General features: G+C 48.3%; 1 protein-coding gene across 5 annotated transcripts; it reads left to right on the top strand.

The window, feature by feature from the left end:
• The first annotated feature begins 9 nt into the window (after positions 1-9).
• HS3ST1 (heparan sulfate-glucosamine 3-sulfotransferase 1) lies at positions 10-16,872 on the top strand. Of its 5 annotated transcripts, XR_006202031.1 has the most exons (3): positions 10-1,008; positions 5,296-5,479; positions 6,951-7,604. XR_006202031.1 is itself a non-coding variant. In XM_042936885.1 (2 exons), exon 1 carries the CDS (start codon positions 17-19, stop codon positions 971-973), a length of 957 nt encoding a protein of 318 aa, XP_042792819.1. In that variant the 5' UTR covers positions 10-16; the 3' UTR covers positions 974-1,008; positions 16,520-16,872. The 5 variants fall into 5 exon arrangements, 4 of the variants coding, with proteins under 4 accessions (XP_042792819.1, XP_042792818.1, XP_042792816.1 ...); XM_042936885.1 differs by lacking the exons at positions 5,296-5,479; positions 6,951-7,604 and adding an exon at positions 16,520-16,872; XM_042936884.1 differs by lacking the exon at positions 6,951-7,604 and having other exon boundaries at positions 5,296-5,527.
• The last annotated feature ends 2,030 nt before the right edge of the window (positions 16,873-18,902 follow it).

The following is an 18,902-nucleotide window of genomic DNA, read 5'->3' on the forward strand; positions in this document are numbered from 1 at the left end:
GCCCAGTGAAGCCACCATGGTGTCCAGCACAGCGGCGCTGCTCCTGGGCGCCGTGCTCCTGGTGGCCCAGCTGCAGCCCGTGCCTTCCCGCCCCGCCGCCGCCGCCGCGCCCGGGGCCGAGCCGGGCCAGCCGGAGCTGTCGCGCAGAGCGGCCACCGTCCAGGGCGACGGCCGGGACGGCGCGCCCCCCAACGGCTCGGCGCAGCAGCTGCCGCAGACCATCATCATCGGCGTGCGCAAGGGCGGCACGCGCGCGCTGCTGGAGATGCTCAGCCTGCACCCCGACGTGGCGGCCGCCGAGAACGAGGTCCACTTCTTCGACTGGGAGGAGCACTACAGCCAAGGCCTGGGCTGGTACCGGGGCCAGATGCCCTTCTCGTCCCCGCAGCAGCTCACGGTGGAGAAGACCCCCGCGTACTTCACGTCGCCCAAAGTGCCTGAGCGCGTCCACAGCATGAACCCGGGCATCCGGCTGCTGCTCATCCTGCGCGACCCGTCCGAGCGCGTGCTGTCCGACTACACCCAAGTGTTCTACAACCACGTGCAGAAGCGCAAGCCCTACCCGTCCATCGAGGAGTTCCTGGTGCGTGACGGCCGGCTCAACGTGGGCTACAAGGCGCTCAACCGCAGCCTCTACCACGTGCACCTGCACAACTGGCTGCGCTTCTTCCCGCTGCGCCGCATCCACATCGTCGACGGCGACCGCCTCATCAGGGACCCCTTCCCCGAGATCCAGAAGGTCGAGCGGTTCCTGAAGCTGTCGCCGCAGATCAACGCCTCGAACTTCTACTTTAACAAAACCAAGGGCTTTTACTGCCTGCGGGACAGCGGCCGGGACCGCTGCTTGCACGAGTCCAAAGGCCGGGCGCACCCCCGAGTGGACCCCAGACTCCTCAGTAAACTGCACGAATACTTTCACGAGCCAAATAAGAAATTCTTCGAGCTTGTCGGCCGGACATTTGACTGGCACTGATTAGCAATAAAGTGAGGCTCGGAACCTTTCCCGTTGTAAGTTCCGGTGTACATCTGGGGGAGAGAGAGAAAAAGGAGAATTTTAAAAGGGCATTTAAGCTATAATTTATTTGTAAAGTCCATAAATTACTTCTGTACAGTATTAGATTCACAATTGCCATATATACTAGTTATATTTTTCTACTTGGTAAATTGAGGGCATTTTGTATTGTTTTTCATGGTTGTTAACATTGTGTAATATGTCTCTATATGAAGGAACTAAACTATTTCACTGCAAAAAAAAAAAAAAAAAAAAAACAACAAAAAAAAAACCACACAGAAATCTGGAGACCCTGTCTTTTTTGAACATGATTAACTTGCCCCGACTCAAAATAGCTGTCTGTGTTATATTCGTTGCAAGATCTATATATTCCTTTGTTACTTTAAAAAGAAATGTTTTTCATGGCAATTATGCTTCTCTCTTGCCCTCTCTTTTCTTCATTGTTCTTTTTAATTTTTAATGTCTCGCTGTGGCCATCAGATTTATTTTTTACTTGCACTGTGAGATCTGTCTTCACTGAGATATCCCCTGTTATTTTCTGGAGGTTTCAGGTTCGCCCATTCTTGACAGCAGGTTCCGGAGTGTGGATCTTTTTTTTTTTAACCCCCGTAGACTCCGCGTGGACAAAGCAATATTAAGACTGGAGGAGTCGTTAATACCCGCAAGAGGCTCCCCGTTACACATCTCTGCCTCAAAGAGTGCTTGCATCCGTTTCTGAGCTCAGCAATGGGCAAAACGACACAATAAAGGGGATTAAACCGTTGGCCTTCAGCATGGTCTTGGGGCTGTGTGCTTGGCCCCACGTGCCAAGGGGTCTCCGGAAACTCAGAAAAGAGAAGTTGCAAAGTGTGCGTGTTCCCATCTTGTAGGTGCTGTGAAAAAGCCACCGAATGGTGTAGACGTTTGCTTAGGTTGAAAGCTTCATCTATTTCCTGAATGATCAATATCCATTTATAGATGTTTATTCCGTACGCACAGAGACAGAAATACGTGTGTGTTTTAAAACTCAACTCTGAGTGTGTAATCCTTAAACGGAAGGGAGATTTAAACCCCGAGTGTCCCGACTGCAAAAAGAAACGCCCGATGCGGTGGCGATGTGTAAGGAAGAAGTCCTTGTACCTGTCCCTACAGGAGAGAGGCCTGATTTCACTTTCACTTCTGCTTCTGAACAGCTGGCCTGTTGGATGTGATCACACAAGCTCCACCCCCCCCTCCCGGTTTTCTCATGCGCTCTTTATTCGGTCAGCCTTTTACAGGATTAAAATACGTGGGTTGTTTTTTCTTACTAGGAAAAGAAAACATAATCATTATGTAAAACAAAAACTACAAAGAAGCAAAATACACCCGTTTCCTGACAAAGTTTATATTTAAGGCAGCAGAGTGAAATGGACGTTCTATATCAGCGCTCCTTGAAAGTTCTCCCCCAAACAGCCCCAGGAAGTAGGAATTATTATGGCGAGGAGTTCAAGGCGGAAGAAATAGGCCCAGGGAAGATAAGGAACTTGCCAAGGTCACTTTGACTCCAAGCCAAGGCTTGGAGTCCACTGAGAGCCAAAGCACAGATTTCGGGCGTTTTGGTTTTTTCCTACTCTAGTCTTTCTGAACTGCAAAGGAAAGGCCCAGACTCAGAGACCGCTCTTCCTGACTTGACCTGACACATTCCTTCCCTGGTGCCAAACGTCTTCCGCCTCAAGAGGTGTGCCTGAGCCAAAGGAAAGGGACAAGAGGTAGCCTGCACTTTTCTCAGCCGCGTTATCAGGGAAGTGAGTCACCTTATTAGCTGTGGCAGCTGCAGCCTGGCCCGACCTTAGTGTGGCCCTTGCCCCACCCCTGGCCCTGCAGGGACAGTGGAGAGACCGCCTTCCTCTTCAGAACCCATTCAGATTGCCATTAAACAACCAACTCCCAGAGGGGGTAGCCAAAATATTCATAGCCGACTTCACTTTGACAGGGTACTTTGCAAGGAGAGAGGGCTTCCTTCTGTAACACATTGCTGGATCTTGCTGTTTTCACACCTATTAAAAACAAGAGTACACAGGCGCCTGGGTGGCTCAGTCGGTTGAGCATCCGACTTCAGCTTAGGCCATGATCTTGCGGTTCGTGAGTTCGAGCCCCACATCAGGCTCTGTGCGGGTGGCCTGGAGTCTGCTTCAGATTCTGTGTCTCCCTCTTTGCCCCTCCCCGACTTACACTCTCTCTGTCTCTCTCTCTCTCTCAGACATAAAGACTTTTTTTTTTAATTTTATTTTAAATAAAGAACTAAAGAGTAGAGACATCCAGAGACGTCGTGAGTTTTCAAGATTGCCCAGGAATTTGATGTGGAGACTCCAGTGTGAGTTTTGTTTTGTTTTGTTTTGTTTTTTTCTTGCAAAATAGCTATGGAAGCCTGTACCCTAATGGGGATGGTATGCTTGAAGCCATGCAGTGTTGGGGCCAGAGGTGATGGGTAGAAGGGAGGGACTGAGTGTTGGTGACATGATCTAGGGGCTCAGGCCAGCACAGTTCCTGGTAGGGGGTGGATATGTGGGTACAAATTCAGTAGTTGTTGATTTGGGTGCGGGGTCTTGACTGAGCATGGAGGTCTACCATGGGCAAGGGGCCAGGGGTCCTGGTGGTTTTCTGCCATTTATGGCAGAACCCCAGCCAGTTGTTTGGAAAGTACAAGGAGGAAGGAACCATCACTCCAGTAGCCTGGGCTCTTCCATCTCACCTGAGCATTCCCAGAGTCAGAGGAGGCCCCACCCTGGACCTGGGCCCGCCTTCCTAGGGGCGCAAATGCAATGGTCCAGGAGCCAGATGAGCCCCTGATCCCGGGAAGCCTCTAGGTGGGGCCGTCCAGAGGCAGCTGGGAACAGCTGAGCAGGGCCCCAGCTATTGTATTTGGAAAATTCGCTGCACTTGAGTCAGGACAGCCCCTGCCCCCTCCCTTCCTCCAGGAATCAGATAGCGCCAGAATCCCGTGGACAGTATTTAGCTACCAGCTCACAGCCTAAAAATGCGCTAATCTAGCAAAAATGATCATGTGCCTCTGAATACAGGGTGGCTTGCCCTTTGAATCCTGGGAGACTAGTACTCACCTAAAGGGAGATGTCGCAGAGTCCATAGCTGCGGGTGACTGCCCTATAGAGGCGTGGGATCCAAGATCACCACCAAGAATTCAGGTGTTCGCTAAAATTCGATTTTTCTTTTGAGACCTACTGTGTGCCTCGCATGGGGTTAAGCCTCAGGAGCGTAACAGACAGTGCAACAGGAACTAATTGTCATTAACTGTTGTGGGTTTAAATAAAAAGCACGGAGGGGCTAGGAAGGAAGGAGAAGGACACCTAGCTGTGTGGGGACTGGCCAGTGCAGTATGTTCCGCCCTTTTTGCTATCATTCGGGAACATCCCTGGGAGAAGTCAGCAGGCCCTGTTATGGAGAGAAGGAAACAGGTGTAAGAAACGGACCTGCCCTCGTTCGCTCTCCCTGGGGGTATCGTGGTCACGGAGATGGGAAACGTGGCGTTGACGGTCCTCAACAGAAGGCGAGAGACAGATGGCAGAGGCGTGTCTCCAAATGCCACTACTGGGGAGGAGGAAGAGAAAAAGGAGCATCCCCAAAGGGCATAATCACTTAACTCCTGGGCCACAGGACCCTGGTCTTTGCGAGGAAAAGCTTCTGTGAAGGATTGTTACAGAGCCGGAGCATGGAAGGCAACGGATGTAACCAAAGCAAGGCATTTTGGACAAGGGCAGCTTGAGGAATCCAGGCAGCAGTGATGGGGAGGGGAAAAGAGGAAGGGGAGGTGAGCAACAGACTTTAAACACATTGACAGCTCACTATGCATCACGCACTTATGGCCTCGACATCTGCTTTCCGAGCGGCAGAAGCTTTCTCTGCAGCCACCCGTGTAGCTCAGTCTCCTGCACGGGTGTATCTGTCCCAGAAAAATAACTCTCATTTATTGCACACCCACTCTGTGCTTGGTATTTTCTTTATTTTTAAAATTTTTTAAAAATGTTTCTTTTTGAGACAATGCAAGAGACAGAGTGCAAGCAGCAGAGGGGCAGAGAGGGAGACACAGAATCCGAAGCAGGCTCCAGGCTCCAAGCTGTCAGCCCAGAGCCCGACGCTCTGGTTTGGGGCTCAAACTCACGAACCGTGAGATCGTGACCTGAGCCGAAGTCGGACGCTCAACCGACTGAGCCACTCAGGCGTCCCCGTGCTTGGTATTTTAAATGTGTTGCTTCTAATCCACAGAACAGTTCCAAGAAGTAGGAAATACCATTGTGCTATTTTTACAGAGGAGGAAAACTCAAATTCAGACCTTGAAGGGCTTGCCCAGGATGTCAGAGCCTGAAACTGATTGTTACATCTGGAACTTAGTCTCCGATGACCTCGCTGTACTACTTTGTGGCCCGTGAAATCTTGGGCGAAGGGAGGAAGAAGTAAGGCACAAACATCCGTCTATTACGCAGAGCAGAGCATGTAAGAGAAATCACGGGCCCTCAGGATGTGACGATGCACAGATAGGGTGATACCGGGAGGTCCTCAAACAAAAGAGTGGCTGGCTGGGGCCCCTGGGTGGCTCTGTCGGTTAAGCGTCTGACTCTCGATTTCGGCTCAGGTCAGGATCCCATGGTTCGTCAGTTTGCGCATCAGGCTCCCCGTCTCTCTCTGCCGCACCCCAGGTCCCTTGCTCTGGTGCTCTCTCTCTCAAAATAAATAAAATTTAAAAAAATAAAAAAGAGTGGCTGGGGAGTTGATACAAGGGGCCCATGCTAAAGCAGGCTCCTTCCCGCTAACACAGAGCAACCCCAGCAGAGCTCTCCAAATGGCAAACAAGGAGTGAGAACCACAGGTACAAACGCTCACCGGAACTTTGAGTTGCTTGGCTGAAATATTTAGATGTAGGAAATGGCCTCGGTCCTTCCGTTCGTGCTCATATCGAGATCTTCACTCCTTTTTCTCCAAGTCCCCGTTAGGTCACCCGAGAGAAAAAGCATTTAGAGCCAGGAGCGCTGTGCCCGTGGGTGTCCCGACCTCGCCGAGTATTGGACATGTGATGTGGCCTTGGGTTCAAATTCTCAGAACCTCAACTTCCTTCTCGATATAAGTGGGCTGATATTTCCTTGATTCTGTTTTTGGGGTGGGGGGGGGTATTCAATGGGCTAAAGTAGGTAAAAACTATAAACTCTGTAGGGATGTGGCTCAGTGGTAGAAAGCATTTAGGATTTTAGGAGAGACACCAAAACAGGTTTTGAGCCGGTCCGCAGACACCCACTGCCGCTGTCTCCCTGTCCACTTCTGGCTGTGGGACTGTTTCCACTGCTGCTCGTACCCCATTCAGATCCCACTAGGGGGGGAAGTATCCCCACCTCCACCTACCAAAAGGATTGGCTGCTCAGGACTCACCCTGTACCACTTTCTGGAGGCTTCCCCTGCGTTGAAGGGGCTGCCTTACCTGGAGGTGCCTGGGGAGTTGAGCTCAGCCAGCTTCCCTGCTTTCTTGGTGGTTGCTTATGACTAACGACTGATGGATGTGGGGAGGGGGTGGGGTTGGGGGATGGCAGCCCAGCCTCCTACCTTCGGGGCAGGACAACCCGTGTGGTACGACGCAAGTTCCAGAACTCCTTGTGGTATCAGGCCCAGGCCAGGCTTCTCCTGACTCTACACTTTGTTTTTGTAAATATTTATTTATTGGGAGAGCGCAAGCAGAGGAGGGCAGAGAGAGGGGGGACAGAGGATCCGAAGCAGGCTCTGTGCCGACAGCAGTGAGCCAGATGCGGGGCTCGAACTCATGAACCGTGAGATCATGACCTGAGCCGAAGTCGGACACTCAACCAACTGAGCCACCCGGGTGCCCCTGAAACCACACTTTTGCGGAAGCTTCTTTCCCTCCCTTGTCCTGTGCCCTTCATTGCCTTACCCATTTCTTCCATAATCCTCTTCTCAACAGGTGACTCGCCCAAGGATACAGGAATCCCCATCCTAAGGCTTTGCTTCTACGGCGCCCGACCTAAGACAGTCAATTTGCAGAAATGTTTTATTCTCTCCGTACTTCGTGCGCATAATATGACCAACCCACAGGCTTATTATAGTTCTTCCAATTAAACAACAGACAAGAGGGAATGAGTCCATTTTCTTGGCTGATACATAAAAATGCTGAATTTAATAGTAGATATAACTGTTACCAAGTGATAGTCTCTTTTTTTTTTTTTTTTTTGGCTTCTCCGACTATGAAAATCGTGTTAATGCATCAATATCAAACTTAAGCAGCACCTTCCTGAAAACCTCCTTGTTCTCACAAATATGAAGGCATCACTCCATCTTCTAGGGCATCGTATTTCTCTCGTTTGTCAAATATTTCATTGGGAGCTGGTGCATGAATGTCTCTTCCTCTTGACTGTGACACCCTCGTGCCAAGCACAGTGCCTGGCGCAGGGTAGATAGGAAGGACTTGTTTGGGGATTTGAATTGCAACTCGAGTCCAGGAGTCAGTTGGATGGGAAAACCCCCTCCACCACGTCCCAGATTTGGGGTCTGACTTGCCTCCCCGGAACACCATTTCACAAGATACCATCTCATTTAATCCTTACAAACCTCTGGGCAAATAATCCAAGCTCCGTGCTTTTTGCTGACCATCATATCCCCAGCAAATAAGACCCATGCTCGACACAGGAGTTACAGATAGGTACTCACTGAATGGCTCACTGTAGTGCCCAGGCTCTTTCCACTATGCCGTACTTGTGTTGCACTAACGGAGAATCTAGTGTGTTCCGAGGCACCCCAGGACATCTCCAACCCGGCTCTTAAAATGCACGCTTCCTCTACCTAAACCTCTACTCCCTAGATTCTTCCCGTGGATGTGAACTCTGCTACCGGGTGTCAGGAAGAACAAGTCTCATCCCACTTTCTCATGTCGGTAACACTGGAAAGAACGCCAGCCTTGGATGCTGAAGACCTGAACTTACGGGTTTGGCTCAGCCTTTTCCATAGCTGTGTGTGTGTGTGTGATGCTGGGCGATTTCCTTAACTTCTCTTCATGTGTGGTGCCTGTCTGTAAAACAGGATAAGCGATGCCTGCTTTACAGAGATTCTTGGAGTATTACCTGGTTAGCGGGCGAGGTGCAAATAAAAGAGATCATAATTCTGTAAGCACTCTTCTGATATTAAAAAAGCAACTCAACTCTCATGATCGGTGTCATCCGCTGTAGAGGTTAACGCGAGAATAGCTGAGTGTTTACTCAAAAGCTAGGTAGGTATTATCTCATTTAATCTTCACATCAGCCTATGAGATGGGTACTACTATTAACCTTTTATTGATGGGGAACCCAAGGCACAGAAATGTTGAATGTCGCATGGCCGGTAAATGGTAGAGCCAGATTTGTCCCCTGGATGGTCCGTCTTCAGGGCTACAATCCTAACCCTCCAGGCTGCATTCTCTTTCAATGCAAAATAGACTTTCTTCTCCAACTTATCTGCCTATGGAAACAGCTAGAACCCAGAAGGCAAAAACAGAGATCAGGAACTTAAGACGAATCTCAGCAATAAGACTATATTCACGAAGGGCAGAATTCATGAATGGCTCCCCAATGCTCCCAGCCCTTGCTGGACACATCCTGTATAGTCCTCTCCCTTTGAAAGTTTGTAGGACTTGAGATAAGATGAGATATTTACTCTCTTAATTGGGTTACTTTATTTAAAAAAAAATTTTTTTTTAACGTTTATTTTACTTTTGGGACAGAGAGAGACAGAGCATGAACAGGGGAAGGTCAGACAGAGGGAGACACAGAATCCGAAACAGGCTCCAGGCCCTGAGCTGTCAGCACAGAGCCCGACGTGGGGCTCGAACTCACGGACCGCGAGATCGTGACCTGAGCCGAAGTCGGCCGCTTAACCGACTGAGCCACCCAGGCGCCCCTTAATTGGGTTACTTTAGATGGCAAAGATGATGACATTGGACTATATATGGTATACGAGACTAACTCAGTGGACTGGCGAGAGAGTCTCCCACTGGCTTTGGAAATGTCACCTACCATGTTGTGAGAGGCCTAGGAGGGGGCAGCGTAGCAAGGGACGGTGGTGGCCAGTAATCCCGAGAGGGGTCCACCCCACCGCCCATGCCCTCCACCCCTGCCAGCCAACATCCAGCAAGAAAACAAAGCCCTCAGCTCCACCTCTGTAAAGAACTGGGTTTTCCAACAGACTGTGAGCTTGGAGGAGGGCCCCAAGCTCCACATGACAAAGCAGCCTGGCTGAAGCATTGAGCGTTGCCTGTGAGACCGAAGCGACGTCAGGGCTTGTTCAAACTCTGCCCCATGGAAACCGAGGCGCTACATGTAGGTTGGTTTAAGCTGCTGAGTTTGTAGTCATCTGTTACGTGTGGATAACTAAGGCAAAGACAAGTCTATGTTCTTGCCATTCATCTTGGCTCACGCTCACTTTTTTATAATCTCTCTCGAAAACAAACACAATGCAGGGCTTTTTTTTTGTCACCCGAGGGATACGTGTCTGTTGTATGACAACCAGATCCTTCAAGTGAGGCTATTCCGGGATGACCATTGCCAACATTTTTGGTTCGCATGGTTCCAGATTTTTCCAGCTCACGAATGTGTTTGCATCTGTGCATATATATTAAAATTAAATTACATCTTTTTGATAACTTACCCCAAACTGGAGTTAAAAAAAGAAAAAAACAACGGTTGATATCTGTCGATACAGTTCGAAGGGATCTTAGAGGTCATTTGAGCCAATCTTCCTGTTTTATGGACGAAGAAGGTGAGGGTGTGGAGAGGTAGTCGCTGGTCACGCTCACGTAGTTAATAGCAGAAACCAGACGAGAACTCGGAACGACTTCCTGGTGCCTTCCACACTGTATACGTGGTGTCCAATCACCCATCGAACTCCCCACCTACACAGTTTGCTCCCCAGGCGGACCATAGTGCCTCCCACAGTCATTTGCGTAACACAGATATCTAGTTGATAGTGGTCCATGGAAGTTACCCACCTCACATAGTCATGTTTCTGGTGCAGTGGGACAAGCAATCAAAGCTAAACAGACCAAGTGTTCCAGTTCCCCGTGGCCATGTAAGAAACCACCCCAAAATGTGGTGGTTTAATGCCACCATCTGTTCTCTCCCCTAGCTCTGTGGGTGGTCTGGGAACAGCTGTGCAGGTCCCGCTTGGACGCTCACCTGTGGTCAGGTGGTGGCTAGGACTGACATCGTCTGAAGGCTGGACTGGGTTGGATGTCCAAGGGATTTCTTTCGCTGCACGTTCGATGTCTCAGTTGGGATAACCACATCCCCTGGGGCTGCCGAGGCACCATTCTCGCTCCGTGTGGCCAGCTTGGGCTCCCTTGCAGGGTGGCAGACTTAGGGTCGTGGGTGGGACTTCTTACACGGCAGCTGGCTGTCCCGAAGAGTGCGTGCTCCAGAAGACCAAAGCCCAAGTTGCAAGGGTTAGGTTCCAAACTACTACCACATCCCATTGTTTCGATAGGGCCAGCCCAGATTTGGTGTGGGCAAGGACTACAAAAGGAGCTAAATAATAAAGGGTGTGGTCCTCGGGGGTGGGTCCTCTTTGGAGGCCCATTACCATACTTGGTTGCTCCTTGACAATAAAATGGACAGAACACCCACCTAATGGATCTTTGGTCATACTTAAAAGGGAGATTAATATAGGTGTAAGCTTTCATGAACCTTAGAGTCCATTATACTAATGTAAGCTATCATTACTGTAAGTCCTTGGGCCTGCTATATAATTTCAGCTATTTTGACCTAAGGCATTTGACTATTTTCAGTTCAATCTTTTGATCGTGGGTGATGGTGATGAAGTGATTGTGCATGAATCATTTGTTCCAGAAGTAGGGTGCCGGCATGCACACTGAGCTTCTTTCTCTCTATTTTGATAAAGCCCAGCCAAACCATCCGAGAAAAAAAAAAATATGCTTAGAGCAAACTGTGGACTGGGATCAACGTGGAAAACTTTGTCTTATGTAGGTCAGAACCCTGGCACACCTACAAGACCTCTTAGATCATCTGTCCAGCGCAAGAGGATGCTGCTGGGACCTTGAACTCGGCATGTAAAAAGCTTTATACAGAATTTAAAAAAGAATGCATGGCAAACTCCATTTCCACTTGCCTTAATTTGGAAGTTCTATCTTTAGTAGCAATTTACATTTTCCACACAATTAAAGACTGTACCTAGTTCTGATTTGCACTTCAAGTATCCAATTCAGCTGTGATTTACATTTTTTCCCCCTCTATTTATCTGCTTATCTGCCTCCCAGTAAGAACACTGGGTTTCTAAATCTTGACATAATCACTTAAAATGTGGCTAACTCTGGGCAAATTTGATTAACCGTCTCGGAGGGTCAGTTTGCTCACGTATTAAATGGGAATAAGATTTTGTTTCCTGAATTATTGTGCATCTTAGAAGCTGTGATCCCATCCAGGGACCGAGTAAGCATTCAGTACATGTACATTCATTGCTCCTTTTTTCCCCTCGAGTTTATTTATTTTGAGAGAGAGAGAGAGAGAGAAGAAACACGCGTGCGCGCCCACAAGTGGGGGCCGGGCAGAGAGAGAGGGGAAGACAGAATCCCAAGCAGGGCCCACATGTCAGCACAGAGCCTGACACAGGGCTAGAACTCAAAAACTGCGAGATTATGACCTGAGTGGAAAAGAGTCAGAGGCTTAACCAACAGAGTCACCCAGGCGCCCCCAATGTTGTTTTCATACACCCTTAGTGGACTCATCCAAAGGGTCTGTGAATAAGAACCCACTGTTGGTAATAGAATAGAGCTTCAGCATTACCTTTCATCATGAACCTCAAAACCGACACATCCAAAGTCAGCGAGTTTGTCTGTGCCTCTCAACATAAACGTGCAGATAAATCCAAGCCATAGACAAACAAACACAATCTTTGAGACAGTTACCCCGATCATAAAGCTCTTTTTATTTTCCTGAAATATTCAAATAATGAAGAAGAAAATGGTCTCTTTGTTTCTTTGTTCTCTATACGTGACAGATGCAGATTCAAGGGAATTTAAAAAATAAAATAGTTTGGAAATGTACCTGTTTTGGTAGAGAAGGCTCCTGTTTTCCAAGGATCCAAAATAACTAGTTTTCAATGAGCTTCCATTTCTCTCATTTTTACCAAAATTTCTCCTTTAAAATTTGGTTTTTCCCACTTCCCAATGTACAATGTCCTATTTATTTTTAGTATTAGTATTTTTTTACCTTGCTGGGGAGGAGGTTATGGTAACTTTGGAAAAGAAACGTGAAGAGTTTTAAGGTTCAGGGGATAGTTTAGCCATGCCAATCTATGTATTAAACTCCAATCTTACAATCACCAAAAGGCAGAAGCAACTCAAGTGTTCATCAGAAGATGACTGGATAAAGAAACGTGGTCTCACCACACAGTGAAACACTATTCAGCCAGGAAAAGGAGGGAAGTTCTGACCCGTGCTACCACGTGGACAAACTTGGAAAACGTTATGCTAATTGGAATAAACCAGACCCAAAACGCCACATACTGTATGGTTCCACTTACATGGAATATCTTGAATGGGCAAATTCATAGAAACAAGAAGTAAAGTAGAGGTTCTCAGGAGCTGGAGAGAGAAGAAGGAGTGAAGAGCCATTGCTTAATAAGTGCCAAGTCCCTGCCAAGGTAATGACAAAGTTTTGGAAATAGACAGGGGCGACGGGTATATATTTTGAATGTGATTAATGATCTCCAATTGTACACTTAAAAAAAGTTAACATGTCAAATTTTATGCTGTATTTTTATCATACACACACACACACACGTAAATACATACACCCAAATAAGAAGACAAAAATGCACTCTTAGGCTCTATACTACCTGTATTTAATTGCAACCAGCCCAACCACATTCTTGGTTTATTTGCAATATATACAGAAGGACTTCCAGGAAAGTGCGAACTCTGTGCCTAATCATTGACTGACAGTTGCACTTTCCAATCGCTACATTATTTATCAGTTTATAGATGGGAAATACACATGATACTTGACGTGAAGCAGACCTAATTACACCCACTTTCTGTGTCCCTAACTGACGGCTGGCTTAGCTTCAAACCAAATAAATCATTCATCCTTATCATTTCGGCGACCGTACAGAGTTTTCACCTTCTCTCCATCCTGCAAAGGACGTTATTGCCTCTCCAGATGAGGCTGTTCCCAATCTATGTGGGAAGTGGTCAGCGTCACAACGGCAGGGTATGCGCATCATCAGTCTGATCTTTCCAGGGTGAAAATGAACCCCTGGCCTTGTCAGTTCTGTTTGACAAAAATTTACCATCGCGGGTTGAGCTTAGCTCACCACACTATTTGAAATAGACGCTAAAAAGATGAGGTCAGTAGCAAGCAAAAACAAATGATGTGCTTAATTAATGTCTGTTAAAAGGAACTGAAAAAAATAAAGTAACTGAAAGAACAAATTAATAGTGGGGGGGACACATTAACATGCCAGGTTTTTGTTTGTTTGTTTTTGCTTTTTATCCATCATTCATATAGGTGCAGTGATTGAGTACGTATCATTATGTCTCATAAACCAACTTCTTAGATATTGAGTGGGAAAAAGCTGTAGAACTAGAAATGAGACTGCTCTGTGTTTAACTTCATAGAGAGTTAATTGTGCAAATACACACAGTCTTGTAAGGAGAGAATTTGACACCTTAGAGTTTATACTTTGATTTCTATAACAGTTCAGTAGTTTGGGGGGGGGGTGGGCAGGCAGGGGACAGGGGGCATTTCTCCTAAGAGAGGCTTCTAGGTATAAAGGGTGAGAGGGGTTTGGGGCTGATCAAGGGAAAATAGTATTTACTGAGTGGAACTTGGACAGGGTAGCACCGGAGGGGAGTCCACACAGCGTAGGCAAGGGGGTCACCATCCAGAGGGGGAGGAGGGCAGGGGAGTCTTGAGGGAGAGGGGTATCTCAATGGGGCTTACAAATCTAGGGGATGTCACTCAGCCAATGGGGCTTACAAATCTGGAGGATGTTGCTCAGCAGCAAGGCCAGCAGTCTCTGAGTCAGAGAACTCTGGAGGGCGGGAGCTGCCTGGGGACTTGTAACTACAGGGCGGTCTCTTATCAAGGGCTAACAGTTGCTGGGTGAGGTTTTCCCCGAGAACACAAAGCAGCCAGTGTCCCCAGGGCTGAAAATCTGCTTGTTTGGCTGTGAGAAAGAACTGGAAATGTAAAAATTTGTGTCAGGGGCCAGTGGGCTTTTGAACTCAGGGGTCTCAGCCTGCCATGAGGAAGTAAACAAACTAGGTGCCAATGCACACAGGCCAGCTTTGGGTCATTTTTTCTTCTTTTTTTTATAACAATGAAGTCCCAGAATGCCTGCCTTGTATAGGAATGGGATCTTCTCCTACCAGTGGGATTCTGTTCACCCGAAAGATCTAGCAGGGCACTTGTATTCATTTTCTATGGACACAAACATATGACCATAAACTTAACTGATGGCGTGAGACAATGCACGTTTATGATCTTACATTTCGTGATCTTGGAAGTCCAAAGTCACAATCAGTGAGCTAAAGTCAAAGTGTGGGGAGGTTCTGGGGGAACTGTCTTTATTTTGCTTCTAGACGCTGTTTTCATTCCTTGGCCAGTGGTCCCACATCACCTCAGTCTTCTTCAGACCTCTGGGTTCCTTTTAAAAGCGTCCTTGTGATTACATTGGGTGACCCTGGTAACCCAGGTAACCTCCCTGTCTCAAAATTCTTACCTTCAGCACATCAGCAAAGTCCCTTTGCCAGGTAAGGTGACATATTCACAGGGATTGGGGGGATCAAGGTGTGGACATCTTGAGACCGTTATGGGGCCTCCCACAGGGTTTGGGCAGATCTCTGATGTGCCCCAAGGTGCAGACTCTTGATCTTTGAAGGGCCTCAGGTTTAGAACACAAGATAAAAGGAGGGTCACACCCAGCCACACCCGGGGACCTCTGGAAGGGGGTGCAGTTGTTTTGCAAATGGAGGTGGCTGGGAGAGAATTCTTGGTTTTAAGGAGTTCTTCTGCTTGGGGCTTCTTTCTGAGTCTCAGCCCTGGGGCACTTTGAGAGATGGGAGCAGGTAAAGGTAAAGTCAGGCCAGTCTTTGCTCATCTTCTTCCTTTCCCAGGCCATCCTGTCCCATCTCCCCTTTTCAGTTTGTGTCTTTAAGTCTGCACCCTGAAACCCTACTGTATGTCCTTCTGGGCATTCTTCTGACACATCGCGTGAGGCTTCTGATATACATCAAAATGGGGACCAATGGCTCAGACAGTTCCTGTTCTGGAGGAGGCCATGGCCCAGAGGAGGAGACAGAAAGGAGAGGAAGACTGCAGTTGGATCTTCAAGCCCTGACAGAGTGGTGGACAGAGACAGAGGGTCCATAGGGGGCATGGTGGTCACCTGGATTGGGGAAGGTATCACAGGACCGGGGACATTTGACCCAAGACTTGATGGATGGTCTTACGTTTGCCTCCCTCCTACCACTGGCCACAGCCCCCATTCTTCAGTAGATTCCTGAAGGTTTTCTTAAATCCCCTCTCCTCTCCTCCTTCTGTGTTCTAATGATGCCTTATACGTACAAGGTACCAAGGAGCACATGTACTCCGATGTTTACAGCGGCTCTAACAACAATAGCCAAAATACAGCAAGAGCCCAAATGTCTATTGACTGACGAATGGATGAAGATGTGCTACACACACACACACACACACACACACACACACAATGGAATACTATTCGACGACCAAAAAGAATGAAATCTTGCCATCTGCAACAACATGGATGGAACTAGAGTGCATTATGCAAAGCGAAATCAGTCGGTCAGAGAAAGACAAATACCGTATGATCTCACGCATATGCAGAATTTGAGAAACACAAGAGAGGAACACAGGGGAAAGGAAGGAAAAAATAAGATAAAAACAGAGAGGGTGGCAAACCGTAAAAGACTCATTTAAATACAGAGAACAAACTGAGGGTTGCTGGAGGGGAGGTGGGTGGGTGGGGGTAGGTTAAATGGGTGACGGGCATTAAGAAGGGCACTTGTTGGGTTGAGCGCTGGGTGTTATATGTAAGTGGTGAATCGGTGGTTCTGCCTCTGAACCCAAGACTACGCTGTAGGTTAACTAACTTGAATTAAAAAGAAGTGCTTAACTAAGTAGACTCCACTTCCGACAGATGCTGAGTTACAGGAATGGGGCTGGGCTTAGGGAATCTGATTTTTTCTTTTTTTTCTTTAAGAGCCACGGGTTCTTCTGAAACACACAGAGTAATCAAACACTTGCTCTCTAGTTGGGATCTCAGGAGGGGAACTGGAGAGTGTACCCCTACCTGATGGAATTGAGGGGGCGCCTCCTAGTGGCTGAATCACAGCCCGAGTTCGAGTGTCTGTGTTGGGCATTTTGTGTTTTGTGTTCATTCCTGAAGCCTCGGGACCTACAACAGTGCCTGGTTTATGCTGCCGATACTTGATGAACGGACAAATGGCTCTTCTTTTTTTATCAGGCGCATAGATACTGACACCAGAGAGGACAGGAAGGCCAACTTTGAAGATCACTAAGAGACAAAGAACTTGAGTGACTGGATGCATCTCCTACATCACCCTCAGGATTCCCTGCGGTCTGTGCTTTGTCCCTGCGGTCAGCTCTGGAAAGGGAGGCGCAGAGACGGCAAGTAGCTTCCTCGAGGACACACAGCCAGATGCGGACAGGGTCGGAACTCAGAATGGCGCAAACTTACTGCTGAGTGACCGGAGGGCATCGCGAAGGATTGGCAAAGACCTCAGTCACACACCGCTTGTCTGTGTGTGACACTCCAGGGAAAGCAGATAGATGCTGGCATCTCTAGACAGCTAGGGCTTGAACACCTGAAGAGATAAATCACTTTGGGGGGTGGGAAAGAAAGAGGAAGAGGAGGAAGAAGAAGAAAGCTGGGCGGGGCGGGGGGAGGGGGCAAGGGGAGGAGGAAGGGGAGGAAGGACGGGCGAAGAAGAGGAGGGAAGGAGGAAGAAAAAAGAAAGTAACAAAGTAAGACATTGAACCCACTTTGTGTTCACGTCAGTATTTCATCCTCGGCCGGCACCTATACACTTGGACTTGTTTACTCTCTTGGAGGGGTTTCTTAATAGTTTCCTGTGCAGGATTCCTCTGCACTCCTCGGTGGGGAGCCAAGACTCCTCCCAGCCAGGAGGCTCCCTCCCGTTCCTGCGGTCCCCTTGAACCCTTTCCAGGGCCCTGCCTCTCTGGCTGGTGGCCAGGGGCTCAGACAAGCACTTCTCTCTCAGCACAGAAACCAAGTACCTCTGTACAGACGGGAGGCTGGAATTTTTGGTGCCAGCCTGGAAGCGATACTCACCCCAGCTGGTGTTTCTCTAGACAACAGCAGGGCACCGAGTCTTGGTCCAGCTCTTCACCAGCTCTGTGATTTGAGACCAATACCTTCGCCTCTGCAAGGCTCAGATTTCCTTCTCCGGTAAAGGTCACAGAACTAGACCTCCTTAAGGTCCTGGCAAGTTCCAGAATGTTGTGACTTCTAGGTGAGAAAAAGAGGGGAGCTTTGTCTGTTCTTCTTCCTATCTGCCCTTCTCTCCCTCCCTTCCTTCCTCTGTGCTCCTCTCTTTTTCCCTTTTGTCTTTCTTTCTTCTTTTTCTTTTTGTCACGTGCCAAGATTTTAACTCGCAGGCTGCTCTGGCTGAAATTAGTACCTTAGTTTTATTTTTTTTTGTTTTTGTTTTTGTTTTTGTTTTTGTTTTTTTTTTTTACATCTTCCTGGATAGGAGCCAGAAAAATGATCTCTGAAGAGCTGTGACCATTTTGGGATGCTCTTCGATGAGGAAACTGGAGGATCTCTTCGCAGCCGTGGCTCCCTCTGTCCTGAGACACATCTACTTGCAAATCTTGTTCTAGAAAAGTCACCCCTGCCGTGCAGAGGGTTTCAGTGGAGGCGGTTAGCAATGGTTTGGGAGGGCAAGCCATTTTGATTTCATATGGGACATCAGTCAGTCATTGCAGTGGGAGAGGCTAAGTCAGCGCTGCCCTGGTCCCCAGTGGGGCCTGGCAGGGACCGGCAGAGGGCAATGGATGTAGGATGTGCTCTAAACTGTACCTTACCGCTGGGGAAACGGAGATGGTCCTTGAAAGTCCTTTTTCAGACCTGCGTGCAGGAGAGGAGGCATGGAGAGTAGCAGAAGGATCTGGTGTCATGAGATCTTTTGGTGGGGCTGTGGGCGGAACAGGGCTTCTTTGCGGTCCAAAGAAATGGTAGCTCCGTGTACACATCCCAGCCCCTTTCCTCCCCAGCCGCACGGGCAGCAGGGACAAGTTGCAAGGGGAAACTGTGCCGAAGTCCCTGGATGCTCTGCAGATTTGTGGGAGCTAGAAACAAAGGTTGGATACCAAGCCTTTGAGATTCAGCGACGTTGCCATTGTAGATGCCTTGGGTTGTATGATACAACCTGAGCTTAAGCAGACAAATCACTGGGCAGTGATGACAGCGGTTCACTGTGAGCATGTGACATGCTCCTGTTGGGGATGGAGGAAAGAACTGGAAGACATGGATGAGAGGAACCGGGACCCTGCCATCAAGCCAGGGGCGTCAATGGCACTATCGTTTTGAACTAAATGTATATGTGGCCTTGCTTGGACGCAGAGCGGACGTCTTCGGTGTATTCTGTCTCCCTGAACCTTGACATTGATTGCCTCCTTGGAGGAGAGGAAATTGAAGCTGGGGTTTGAGCCCAGGAAGGTCTCTCTCTCTCCGGCAAATTCTCCCCATCACAGGACACTGAATCTGTCCTCCGTTTCTCTCTGCTCTGCTCCCTTTGCTTGCACGTGCGTCATTTTAACACAGTAAAACCTTGGATCGTAACTGGTTTGTAACTTGGATTGTA

The sequence above is a fragment of the Panthera leo genome, chromosome B1 (genome assembly GCF_018350215.1).
Source record: "Panthera leo isolate Ple1 chromosome B1, P.leo_Ple1_pat1.1, whole genome shotgun sequence".
Taxonomy (NCBI): Eukaryota; Metazoa; Chordata; class Mammalia; order Carnivora; family Felidae; genus Panthera; species Panthera leo.